The sequence below is a fragment of the Acanthisitta chloris genome, unplaced genomic scaffold, assembly GCF_000695815.1.
Source record: "Acanthisitta chloris isolate BGI_N310 unplaced genomic scaffold, ASM69581v1 scaffold12582, whole genome shotgun sequence".
NCBI classification, from domain to species: domain Eukaryota; kingdom Metazoa; phylum Chordata; class Aves; order Passeriformes; family Acanthisittidae; genus Acanthisitta; species Acanthisitta chloris.
In genome coordinates, this window is record NW_008658948.1 from 47,400 (window position 1) to 61,638 (window position 14,239).

At 39.0% G+C, this 14,239-nt stretch overlaps 1 protein-coding gene across 1 annotated transcript in view; it reads right to left on the minus strand.

Annotated features, from left to right (window-relative positions):
• The window catches only part of APBB1IP (amyloid beta (A4) precursor protein-binding, family B, member 1 interacting protein), a 48,845-nt gene extending 34,812 nt beyond the window's left edge, over positions 1-14,033 (minus strand). The window contains exons 1-5 of the mRNA XM_009069207.1: positions 13,960-14,033; positions 12,550-12,637; positions 10,456-10,748; positions 4,710-4,787; positions 1,754-1,913 (exon numbers count right to left, since the gene is read on the minus strand). Of these exons, the coding sequence (XP_009067455.1) occupies positions 1,754-1,913; positions 4,710-4,787; positions 10,456-10,748; positions 12,550-12,637; positions 13,960-14,031 (691 nt within the window). The 5' untranslated portion in view covers positions 14,032-14,033. The remainder of the gene's footprint in view (positions 1-1,753; positions 1,914-4,709; positions 4,788-10,455; positions 10,749-12,549; positions 12,638-13,959) is intronic.
• Positions 14,034-14,239: the final 206 nt, after the last annotated feature.

The window sequence follows — 14,239 nt, forward strand, 5'->3', positions numbered from 1 at the left end:
ACAGCCAAGAAGTATACTGACAAGAATAAAGAGTAGTTCACATTGTTTTGATTTTGAACAAAATTAACTACATGCTGCTGTGCACTGGAAGCAGAAGAAAGAATATGTACCATTCCATTCATATTGAAATTCCCTTCTGCAAACTAAAAGGCTCCATTCCAGCAGATTTGGACCTGGTGATAGATATCTGCATCAGGAATTTATAGACTTTTCCTTTTGTCCTGGACCAGCTACAGGTTTATTTCCTTTGGTACTTTTCTTCTGTCCTGGCTTTAAGAATAGTTTTTAGTCAGTATGAGAATAATTCTCTACTATACCAATACCCTAACACTAACTCAAAGCACCTAGAATTAGCTGAGACTAAAATAACAGAAGCAATTTTTAATTACAAAAGAAAAATCTAACCATTAACTGCAACATGTATAGCATATGATCTCCCTGATACCTTCAGTTTTAATTGCATGATGGAAAATTCAAAATGTCTATTCAGACTATAAAGAAACAAGTACATTACTTATAATGACTGTAGAGATTAAAAAAACAATCTATGTGCTGCATCCTAACACTCAGACATGTTTTTCCATGTCACACTAGACAAAACTTTCTAAGACAGGAAAATACCCTGAAATTATTCAGTGACTTTTGTGAGCTTTCTAGAGTCTAATGACATTTCCAGTCTTTCTTCAGTTAAGATAAGCAGGTACAAATGAATGCAGCAGCATTGCTTCCTGTATTATCTTAATGAAGTAGAAAGAACAGATTAGCAGTAAATGGATCTGCTACTCTTACAAGCAGATGAGTGTCTCCTTGCTCATGACCAGTCAGGATTTTTTCAGATATTTATACATTACTTTGTTTTAGTTAAGCAGAATTATTATACCTGGGGCTCTTTTAAAGTCCATTATTGATACTTGACTTTATTTGTGCATTTTTACATCTCTGCTGGGAGGCTATAAACTGAGAATATTAGAGGCTGTTTGACAATTTCTCACTTCTCCAGGTCAAATCTGATCCTGAAATAAAGTTTGGCAATTTTCCTTTTCCTTTTGATGTAAATACATTTGCAGTCTGGACCATAAAAAGATTCTGAAATAATTCACAGTTAGAAAATACTCTGTTCTTAACTGAACCTTGAAGCTTTTTCTAAAAAAGATTAATTATGTTGCACTAAATAATATGTAAGTTTTGCACAGCTCTTTCCTTAGGATCCTGGAGGCCAAGTTAGTTGCTACCTAACTCAGTAACAGCAGAGCTGCAGCCCCAGCACAGAGCAATATCCTGTTCACAGCTACACTTTAGAAAATGACTGTTGCAAATGAAAAGCATTAGAAATGACTGAAACACTTCTCATAGGATCTTCTTTAATTCCATCTGTTTGCCCAGTGTGTAACAGCCTGCTGACAGCACTCCAGCACTGCAACCTCTCTGTAAAGAGTCCAGTCGAGCACTGGTGTGTTTGGGTCTGTCACCGCCTTGAAATTCACATGGCCCCTTCATTTTGTGTAAAACAAAATCATGGAAATGGTGATGGGGCAAGGAGCCTTGTGCAGTTCAGTGAATGAAAGACTCACTTCTACGGCAAGAATGGTCCAACTATATTCCTGCAGCATCCCTCAGCATAGAGTCTGTGATGTTCCGGCACCAGGGGACACATGGGCAGGAGAAATGTGATTATCTTCTCAAGATTACCAACAGCATAACATGCACTATATCTATCTATCATGATTATATGCTATGTCACTACATCACTTACCAATCTGCAGCTCTGGGTACATTTCATACAGACACCAGTCCACGTTGCAGTCGCAATGGGTTTTCTCAAAGAGATTGTCTAAAACATCCCGTGCCACCTGACGCTCATCCACCATTAGTGACTTTGTGCTGTTATCGTACATGTGCACCTTGATAACGAGCTGAGTACAGAGTCACAGAAGAGTCAGTTAATTTCAGAGGCAAAAAAAAAAAAAAAAGAAAAAGGCTAGTCTCAATCTGCTAACACAGATAAGAAAGATTAAGGCTGAAGGTTATTACTGCTTCAAAGGCACCCTGTCCCACAGCAAGCTGAGGGAATAAAACAGCTTGGAAGTTTTCACATTATATTGCCACCAAAATAAAGACCTTTTCTTGAAAAAGAAAATTGAACCTTGTACTATGCATGACTTCAGGAAAGGTGAAATTGCTATGGGGAAAAAGTAGAAGTTAATCTCTTCTCTAAATCAGCTACATCTGCAATTAAGGAAAATGCTTGATAGGGAAACCAAGTACGAAAGGACAGACTGTCCTCAATGCAAGCTAGAAATGTGGAAAATGTAGTTTAAAATGAGAAAAAGAATGGAAGAATCTTTCAATTCCAACAGAGTAACCTGAAATTGGACTGTACCAAGATGGGCAGTAGTCCAACTAGCCATCAATAAGCAAACAGATGAGTTACTTAAATTAACCTAAGTTACCAAATGAGTTACCAAATTAACCTAAGACACTCATTACTTCTTCATGTTGTGAAGTATTTGTTAAACAAGAAACCATGAACACTTTTCTCAGAGAGGATCAATGCAAGAAAATGCTGATGTACATAAAATGTGATAAAGAACTGTAAATACATTATAAGGAAAGTACTTAAAATGCTCCATTAGGACTGAAAACAGTAGAATAATTCTCTACAGGGTCTGTACACGTAAACTGGGACTAAACTGGTGAGTTGGGAGGACTTTTCCATATAGTCTTGTTTAAATAGCTCCTTATTTTAAAATGTATCCTTAAGAAGCTTTGGTACTGTGGAGACAATTGCTGCTAAAGATCAGGTAGAAGCACACTGTTGATCCCCAAGAGAAAATCTGCACTATCTCTGAAGAGCAGAAACAAATGGAACAGAAAAGATGAACTTGCTTTGATTCCTACCCTTGTAAGAATCTTTCTATCTAAAATAAGCAACTGAGTCATCGTGCAGATTATAGAGAAATGTTGTACATGCATAATCTAATACATCTTGGGGAAAAAGGGAATTTTTGTGTGGTTACAGTTGACTGCTCAGAAACATGCACGCAGCTTCCATCTGCACAGAATCACAGAACAGTTGGTATTTGAAGGCACCTCTGGAGGTCATCCAGCCCAATCCCCTGGTCAAGCAGGGCCACCTAGAGCTCATTGTCCAGGACCCTGTCCATATGGCTTTTGAGTATATCCAAGGGGGAAAACTCCACAACCTTCCTGGGAAACCTGTGCTCAGCCACCCTCACAGTGAAAAAGTGCTTCCTGATGTTTAGAGGGAACCTCCTGTGTTTCAGTTTGTGCTCATTGCCTCTGATCCCATCACTGGGCACCACTGAGAAGAGCCTGGCACCATTCTCTTTGCACCCTCTCTTCAGGTATTTCCAGAGATTGACAGGAAATCCCTGGAGCCTTCTCTTCTCTAGGCTAGACAGTTAAAGCTGTCTCAGCCTTTCCTCACAGGAAAGATACTCCAGATCCCTAATCATCTTTGTGGCCCTTCATTCATTGGGATGGAACTCTCTTGAGCTTGAAGGAGGATATCTTTGAATATTAACCATCTTTCTTGGTCTCTTCTCACCAGGGTCTTATCCCATGAGACTTTTCCAAGGAGATCTCTGAAGAAGCCAAAGTCTGCTCTCCTGAAGTCCAGGGCTGTGAGCTTGCTTTTCAAAATCCTCCCTGGCCTCTGCTCTCTGCTTTTCATAAAAGAGAGAAGACCAGTTTTCTTGACAATTATTTAGTCAATTTAGAATTCAAGAATGACTCGGTAATTTCATAGTGACACAGCCTCAAGAAGACTGAGCCTTGTTTCTACCCTATAGTTCCAAATATTCAGGGTGAGAAACAAAAAAGTCTTCAAAATAAATGTTTCCTCCCAAAGGAGAATTGCTAACATTGCAAGGAATAGAGGGTGTCCAATGAGCAGTCATACATTAAGTTATAGAGCTTTCCAACGTCGACATTGTTGAAATCCACTCAACACATTCTCTCAGAGGTAGCATCTGTACATGAACATAAAGTGCTCTATGGAAACCATCTCAAGTCCAGAAACCCCCAAATCTACTGGAAGCTTCCAATCTTCATGGAAGCCCTGCAGGCTCTGATCTCCAGCACTTCCCATCTCCTGTTTGAGCAAGGCTGAAAGGTCATGGCTGTTTCCTTCACATCCATTCTTCAGAGTTACTGAACACCTGCAGCTTCATTGACTTCAGCTGGAACCTCAGTTTAAGCTGAATGGGCATAGTTACACAACACACTGCAGCACTATGCAGACACTGCCTGGAAGCCTTCTAATTTGTTGGTCTAAAATAATTTCTATTATCCTTGTACATTACTACACTCCTGTGAAAAGATTTAGCAAGACGACTCTCATTAATTTAATAGGCATTAGCTAAATCCACACCCACTGTAGAAGAAAAGTTTAATACTCCTGGAATCAACACAGCATAAGTAAGTCACCTATCAGAACAGTGAGCTTTGCCCCAGCATTGGAAAAAAAGAGGCAGAGCTTTCCAAGTCATCTTTAAAATAAGTCCCTCAGAGGTAGGTTCTCCCAGAGACTCCTTTTCAGATGGATGACAAGTCAGATGCACAGAATATCTTTACAGATAGAATATGAAAAAGCCTTGTCATTTTAGTAAGAACTTTATTATTAAGAAGAATGAAAACAGATACTTAGCTGGTAGCTCTTATAGTAGATTTACTATTTCAAGGCTCACCTTTTTAACTTTGGCTTCCTTCAGTTTCTCCAATGCAAGTTTAATCTTGTCAGCTTTAGCCTTTGCCTCTTGTTCTTCCTGAAAAGACACAAGGTATTTTTTAGATTTCTTGTTAAGTAATGACAGAAGTTTATGGTCATTTGAAAAGAGTTGTTTCATGTTAGTTACATGCACAACATAAGGCTTGTCATAGAAAAACTTCATAGATACAGGGAATCCCCAGCTTTCCTTGAGCTAACATCCTCCAGCCAAATCTTTCATTTACAAGTCCAGTGCTTTCATTTGTTGTCCAGTCATACAGCCCTTACATGATCTGTTCCTCAAATGCCACAGGAATGCTTGAAAACTGGACTCCTCTATGTTTCTGTATGTACAGCTGATACAAAAGAGAAGGTGAAGGAAGATCTAGCCTGAATGAAGCAGCATTGTGGACACAGCTGCTTGGAAGAATATTCACTTCTCAATAGGGTTAAGAGAACTAGAGTTTTTAGGATCTTACTGAAAATTTGGTTTGGAATCATACTGCTTACAATTTTATGCTTTTTGTTAACTATGTTAATATACCGCTTACGATTTTATGCTTTTTGTTAACTATGTTAATTTATTTGAATTCTTTCACTTGCTGCATATGAGCTCTTCCTGCATGCATACTTACTGAGAGGAGCACCTCCTTTAATTGGCTTTTTATGCTAGTAATGAACTTATTTGTATTAACAGGCACAGATAGAACACTGAAATTCATTTCAGCTTTTGCTGAATGCCACAGTAAGATGCGCAAAAATCACTCTATCACCCAGCTCTTCTTTTACCAAGCAGATGGAACAAATATCATGCCTCTCTTAGTATCAGTGAGGTCTGTGATCCAAGAAGATTCTGGATCCCCAGGTGCTGAGAGTTTTAGGTGCATGTACCAAATGCCACTGCCTACTGTTGCCTCTGTGACTCCTCTATCAATTGTGACTGTCTCCTTATGCCACCTCTTTTCCAGAAGCCTCATCCAGTCACATACAGAGCTGAAAAAGCACATTTTGGACAGCAAGTGACTGTTTCCTGTAGCTGCCTTGGACTCTTAGTACTACTGGAGGGTTCAGTTTATTTCTGGCTTTACACCCCTGCTGCCGCTACTGAAAACTGTCTTGTCTTTGCTTTCTTGTGTCTGCTGATTTTTGCTGTCCCTGTTGCTCTCTATTACTTTCACAGTTTCATTTGTTTCAAATGAGTAGGATTTTGTGTTATGGTACTCAGTGGCACCTGAATTCCAGACAATGACCACGGGAGAAAGTTCCTACCCTGATTTCACACGATTTTTCTCTGTTACCTTCAGCCTCCATTTTCTATCCTAAACTCATCATTTTAGTGTTCTCTGTGCTAAGAGAACTGGTTGCATCTCATGGAAGATACACTTTCCAGAAACTAGGCCTAACTAAGAATTGCCATCACTTCCCTGTTACAGAGATATCATAGAATCATAGCCAAACAAGAGCCAAGAAGGTTATCTTATTCATCCCAAGTTTTGTGTCAGGTTCAACTGTAACTAAAGTACTCCTGACTGACATCCCTCTTACTCAACTAAATGTCTTCTGTTTTATCACTGCTTCAAGCTTGTCAAATTCTCCACTATAAACACCAGTCAATCAATTAAAAATATGTTTTCTTTTCCTCCACAGGTATGGAAATTTGCACTGCTTAACTTAAAGAGAATCCAAAAAATCTTCTGTAGTTGAACAGAAGCTGTTGCCCAAAGGTGGCTTTCACCACAATGCTGACTCTCCTACAGAGGGAAGAGTACAACCTCTCACACTGTGGCACTCCCCTTACCACCTCTCTGCAGGAAGCAGGAAAAGGATCTTAACCAAAGCTGTTGAGTATGGTGTGGGCAGCCTTTCTGCTGAAAATTTTAGGCATGTGCAACTGAGGCTTCCCCTGCGTATGACCTGTGTTGAAGAGAGTACACACATTGTACAAATACCTGTGACAAAGCTCTCATTTGAGAGCCTTTACATTTCATAAGCCATGGCTGACTTACTGCAGGAAAAGAAAACAAGCTTTCAGATGCAAAACTGTAGCATTATTAGTTAAATGGTTTGACAAGCGTTTGTTCTTCCACTACACTACAGTATCATCATCATATTACCTGGATCTTTAAACAGAAGCACATAAAAGTCATCCAGATAATGTCATAAAAAATGTAGAAACCTTATTTAGCTTAAAGAAGGCTTTAAAAAAGAAATGTCAGAGTTGATGGAAACTTATGAGACAGCTCTATGCTTCCCTGAAAGAAACACTGTACTTCTTAATTTTGGCACACATAAAGGTTGGAGAATAGAGTCTAAGTACCACAGCTGCATTGGGAATAATTAACACTATTCTTATTTGACTACAGACAATCAGAAGTGTGAAATGAAACCTCAGCCTTGACTGGCTCAAGAATCAGTGATCAAGAATCCTGACTAACAAGAACATGGATTTTGCTGAAACAAAATACATTCCATTTGCAGCTGAATTTCATTCTGCTGAGCAGAAATGTCATGTCAAAGCAAATACTAACCAAGGTAGTGAATATTAATTTGAAATCAGTTCTTTCTATATTAATTTTAAATGGTTATTACCTCCATCATTCACACTGCAACCTGTGTAATAGCCCTCTAGGCAACTGTGTGGACAGTAAGTCACAGTGGATATGCCATCAGTATTTGAATACAACCTGTATCACAAAATGAGGCAAAGGCTGCAGGAGGAAGCAGAACCAGTGCCTTCTGAGAAATTAGCTACTACAGACATATTCTTTAGAAATGCTTCTACCACCTGTTCCCATCCTTCTCTGCCCTGTTCCTGTATTTGGAGAGCAACCAGACAATATCACTAGAGGTTTAACTCGGCACAGTTTCGAGGAACACTTTAATTAAGGGAGAAGTGACTTTCAGCTACATTTTTGCATACAGAACTCCAGTTGTGTTTAGCAAGTATATCCTCTTCTCACTCTGAAATCTTGTTTGACCCTGAGATAATGCAGGATGCAGACATTTAGCTCTGGACAACACTCAAGGGAAAGAAGCAGCACTGTTAGTTTCAATGAGCTTTAGGTCCCAGCATCATAAAAATGCTGTTTGGAAGAGAGGTCTGAAGGTCCATAGTCTGGCACCCTGCCCAAGGCAGGACAGTCACCAACAGTAGAACAGGTCAGCCATGATTTTGCCTAGTAAAGTTTGGAAAACCTTGAAAGAAAGAGAATCTGTGATCTCTCTGAGTCACCTGCTTCAGGGCTACACCATCGTTTGAAATGAAAAAGGTTATCCTATAGTCTTGTCTGAAATTTATTGTTTGAAATGGAATAGGTTATCCTATAGTCTTGTCTGAAATTGAAAAGCTACAACATGTAGCTGTAGCCCCCGCCATGGTAATGGTCTAACACTTCCATCGAAGGATTTGGCTCCACTAGCTTTGTATCTGCCCTTCAGGTATTTTTAGGCTGTCATTAGATCAATCCCTGAACTCTATCAGATTAAACAAGCCCAGCTCCCTCAGCCTGTCCTAGATGGTCCCTTGATCACTCCATGCCCCTTGGCCATCCCATTAGCTCTCTGCTGAACACTCTCCAGTGTCTCTACATCTAGAATGGAGTGTGGTGATCCAGGTGTGGGCCAACCAGTGCCAAGAGAAAGGAACAATGACTCCCTTAGTTTGCTGGCCATACTCTTTCCAACAGAGACCAGTTTCCCGTACCGAGATGACCTTGCACTCATTGTTCTTATTCACTGTGGTATCCACCACTGCCATCTCCTCTTTGGCAGGGCTGCTGCTCAGCCTGTTGTCTTCCAAACTATACAAGTGCATGGGGTTATTACACTCCAAGTACAGGATCTTGGACCTTGCTGGGTTTCTGAGGGTTTTGCTGACCTAGTCCTCATGTTTTTCAAGGTCCCTTTGCACTGAAGTTCTGCCATTCATCTTGTCAGTCAGTGCCTTTAATTAAAAGAATCTTCAGCACATCTGTAGATGGGTGTTTAGGTCACAGATGAAAATGTTAAACAAGGCAAACCCCAGTACTGATCTCACTTGCTACCAGCCAGCAAACCACTGACTACTAGCCCATGAATCAGGCAGTTTGGCCAATCTCAGCCCAAATAACCAACTACCCTTCCAGACTATACTGTCAGCTTCCAAAACAGACTGTTTAGAAGCTTTGTGCTTCCTTAAAGGTCATGAGTCTAAATCAAGATGGAGACATGTTTGTAAAGACAATGGATACTACTTATCTTGATAGCAACTCTTCTATATCAATTATACCCATTAAATAAAAGACTTCAGCTTCTGAAGTGTCTAGCTGCTGTTTTTACAAATGTTCCTTTACGTTCCTTCCTTTACAACAGGAAGTTAACTATTATCTATGAGATGCGGAAAACATGTTTATGATTTTCAGTCTTCAAAAAACACTGAAAGGTCCTAAGCATCAAGTGAAGCTTTATCCAGTGAATCACTTTTTGTATAATCAGAAGGGTCCTCTTCCTACCAGTTTTTCTGTTCCTTTTGCTCAACAGGTCTGCTGTATGATGCTAAACACAGGGGCAGCAGTGATGCTGAGGTGACTCATACTCAGTTCATGTGGACTTTTGAACAGCAATCAATTGACTGTGGTTTCAAGCAAAACTGACTGGTACAGTTCTATATAGGCTGACAGAGCACTTTTCACATTCCCTAAAATATTTCCATTCCCTAAATGTAAACATCTCTCCATCATAGTTACATGAATACTGAAAGAGTATTTTTATATATTTCAAGGATTTCAGATTCTTTTTTTTGGGGAGGGCTACAGCACTCTTCTAATGCACATACTCTCCTCACTTGTCAGTGACAGGGCAGAATTCTTACATTATCTCCCTCTCCACAACCTCATGTTAAAGAAATAAACTTCTAATGCTTCTACTATAATATCACATATTATTTCAGTTGTTAAAACAGCTCTGTGAGAAACACAAACAGGGAGGAGGTTGTGATAAGTCTGAAATTTTAGATACAGGTAAGCCCATTGTTCATAGTTACCTACTGATACTTCTGGCACCTCCTATGTAAAGAGCATTTGTCCCCTATTGCAGAAGCTCTTCACGATTTCCTTTCAAAGACAAGACCAAGAAGAGCAGAGTGATTCTGTGTTAGGATTAGGAGAGGTGCTTCTTGTGCTCAGCCTCACACTCAGTCTCCTAATAAACATTGAGTTTTATACAACTGAACAGCTTTTCCTATTGCAAGAAATGAGTTAGGACAGGGATGGATCTGGAAAACATCTGCAGAATTGTCTCGTCGGTATCAACAGCAATTGGTACTGGTGACTGCAATGAACAAACACAGTGACATCTTCACAAAGCAGAGGGATCTTTGGCCATGCTTTGCACTGCTGCCAAAGTCAAGTACTCTCTAAGAAGATACTAACTGATCAGTGCTTCTTAAAAAAATTCAGTGATCGATTTTCTGTTACAATAAGCCATCTACAATGATTTATGTCTGTACTGATCAAAATGATGATTAGAAAGACAAAGGAATGGGCAATAGGTCAAGAAATAGGCAAAAATTGCTGAGACCACAACAAGAGACATCTCACTCCACAGTTCATGCATGTTTCATCATTGCAGAATCTTCCCAAGATGTATCTACCTGGGATATGTACTGGTTTTCCAATGCCAAATACCACCTGCAAAATGACAAGAACTGAACTAGTGGATGCTTAGAATAAAGTTCCACCCAGACTTACCTGGGTAAGTGGCTCAGGAGGAGGTGGTGGTGGTGGTGGTGGAAGGTCTAAGTCAGGGCCTGGAGGTGGAGGGGGCAAGTCATCCCCAAACTGTCCAGTAATGGTAACATAGGGACTTGCTTTACAATAAATGTCACTATCCAAGCCTATTGAAGGCTGAGTGACTGTACTTTGCTGGTTGCAAGAAGAAGTTTTCTGGGCTTGTAAAGTTCTCTGTTCAACATCATTTAGGTCTGCTACAAGATCAGCCATTAAAGCATCCAGGTCTTTGTCCTCTAGGGCATTTAGGGATTCTGTAAAGAAAACCAGAAAGTGTGTCAGAGTGAGTGCAACACGAAACACTGTTTCCAGTTCAGTGGAGATTAAATTGCAGAAGGAATGGTCACTGTAAGATATAAGGGTTATGGGAAAGGAAATAACATTTTACATGGGTTCAGGAAACAAACATGCTTTAGGAATAGCCATTAATTTGGTCACACTGAAGTTCAGGAATTCTGTAAATAAAACTAAACAGAACAGGAAGTTTCAGTTCCAGTGATACAGTCTCATGCCCTTATTATGTTTCAAAACAAGGCCCTGATCCAGCAAGGTTACAGTATGTGCTTAGTGATATGGATGCAAGAAATTCCATTAGCTCCCATTAGGATATTCACTCAAGTGCATACATAAATGCTTAGCAAATTTTGGTATAGCACACAACAAAGAGTGTAACTGAGACCTAAATCAAGAATATCTTCATAGGCTACTACTATTCTACAACTCTAAAATTAACATGAGGCAGAATCAAAGAGTTCTGAGACACAAGGAATAGTGTGGTATCCTTTGAAGCACATCAGTTGTGTGATCAATATGTGTGACATACCACAGAGGTGCTATGTCACATGCAGCTTTTGAGGATCCTTTAAACAAGAAACAAACAAGACTCTCTTAAAAGGATTTTACAAACAAGATAGAAATACTGTAACCTTTTCTTTGTGTTCTACTCTGAAAGAGCATAAGATAAAATCCTACACTGGACCTTCAGATGTAATTTCTTCTGTGGTTGTTTGAACTAGCCATGGTGCAACAGATACTGTGGAATAAAACCCTGTAGGATGATTTAGCTTTTTAGCAGAAGGGTGATGTAAGCATGAACAGATTCAGTGGCTTAAATTTCTTTAAACAGTCTAGTTAAAAAATAAATAAATCACAAATTGGGAAAATCTGTAAGTGGGATTTTGGGAAGGGATGGAGAGCACTGAACTAGATACTCAAAAATGCTAATATAGTCCAATAAACCTCATTCATCAGATTACGTGTGAACATATCACTAGACCATCTCTCATCTCTGCTTTACCTGTTAAGTTAATTGAGTATTTTAATAAGTTTTTCTTTTCAGTGGCAAGTTGGGTTATGATCCTCTTTATTTACATGGCTCTAACCACTTCACTGGTAGAGTTATTAGGAAGTCTAACAGAGAACTGATTCTGGAACAAAACCAGTGGTTAACACCAGCTCAGACAAATGCAAACAACCAGCCCCCAATTAAAAAAAAAGCAAAAGAAGGAAAAAAATGGCACAAAAAAAACCAACGAGAGGGTTCTTTTTATAAACTCAGTTAAATTCCCTCCTTTGGTTTGTCATACAGCCTCAACAAGCAGCTGTAGATGCAAAGTGACAGTGCAAACCAAAATGACAATAAGCAATGAAAACTGGAATCAGTTGAAGCTGATATTTCCACTGGACAAAAATGCTTATGCAGCTCTGACATCACACTGAAGAACTTCATCTTCCGTTAAGTTAAATCTTTACATTTAAAAGGTTGCATTTTAGAAAGTTGTTTGGGAGACTTCTCATTTTCGTTTACCTCTACACTCAGGCATTTTTGAAAGTCTGATTCTTATTTAGACTGAACAACGTCCCAAAAAATTAGCTCTTTTGAAGTTTCCTAAATTGAGACACACAAATATACCTCCCTTTCCAGCAAAACAGGGTTCTTTTGTTTGGTTTGAGGTTTCTTTGATCAAGGGTATGTAAAGATTTTCTTCTCATTTGTTGCTGTGAGGTATTTTAAGTAAGCATAAAAGGCATGAAAGAGTCCATTCATCTACTTACCATTTAAATCTTTAAAGCCAACTGTAAAGCTAAAGTCATTGTTGGACACTTTGGGGGATGGAGGTGGTACAGTCTCCACTCCTAAGCTCTGTTAAGGTAGAAGAAAAAGAACAGATATCTGATGATATAATTACTATTACAGACATTGACATTTGTAAATCAATTACCTGAATTTACCTAATGAAAGCAATTCTTCAAGCAACAGAATGACACACACTGGTTTCTGGGGTTACGTCTAGCCTGGTAAACTAGCTAGAAGCAGGACAAGGGTTTAAGCACTGTCTCACAATTGTGTCAAGATTTTTGCATGCTTCTCAATCCAATGTTGATCCATGCCAACAGCAACTCCTGCCAGGGAAACACCCAGGCTTGGTGTGGGGAAGAACAGAGAATAGAACTGTTTCTAATTGAGACATCGGACAAAGCCAAACTGATTTTTAGCTTTCTTGGTTTTTTTTGAAGGGGCTGTGGAAAGAGTTTAGCTTAGTACACATTTAAGCTACAGCACCACTTTCTCTTCAGAGTGCTTTATTTATTGATATAAATGTAACCCAGCTGTCACGTGAAACCTTGGCACAGTTTAAACACCATTTCTATTCTGCGGCTCAGAATTATTGGTATTCAATTTGTCAAGCACTGGGATTCACCAAGAAGAAAGACACCCTCAAAACAGAGGTTATAAGCAAACTCACACATCCAAGATGACAACTTAAAAGTGTTTTCGAGCATGCACTTATTAAAATACCACAAATATATTCCCTTACAGGTTTTTCTCATAGAAATAAAAATTCTCCTTTTATCAGGTTTTGCAGGAAGTATTTCAGGACTAGACTTTAAAAGAGGGATCATGCTGTTTTATACTCTCCTCTCCAGAGTGTATTCCACACTGGCAATAACATCTCTATAAGTTCTTAAATGCCACCCTAGCTGTAACTTTATATTTTGCTACATCTAAAGATTACTTTTATGCATACATTCAAAATGTTGCTTTCATTTCCCAAGTTCACATTTGACACTCAGGCTACATCCCATTTACCCATGTATGCTAAGCATTCATACCTGAAAATTCAGACTTAAACCTCCTGTTTTAACAGAATCCTTCAATTTCTTTGGACCAAGTCCAGAGGAATTTAAATTGCTCAGTTGGTTTTTTGGGGTTTTTATTTTAGAAAAATGTCTTTCATAAGCAATTAACTCTCTTGAACAACCTACCCTGCACTGATATGACCTTCTTCTTAAGGCTGCTTGTTTTAACTGCTAAGCAGAGAAATTTAGTTGAAGGTTTTTCAAAACAATATACCTGTATTTATTCAGAGTGGAAGTGTATGACAAATGTAGAAAACTTCTCTTTTCTCTAACACGTAACAGCTACTTTACTAATTACAATGGGAAAAAAGAAGAATTCTTTACCTGGGTGAGCATGTCCATTTCCCCAAGTAAATTGCTGAACATTTCATCTATATCATCACAGGTCTGCTCCATCTGAAAGAAAAAAATCCACAGGCAAGAAGTCATCAAAAGTTCATTTCAAAGCCAGCAATACTCAAAACCACAAGATAATTAATATTCGTTATGCTGTGTTCACAATTAACTTTCAAACAATTGTTCATGGCTGGCAAAAACTTGTATCCATAGTTTAGAAGTAAATACTAACAGATCAGAATCTCAATCCTACATATGCTTAAACACA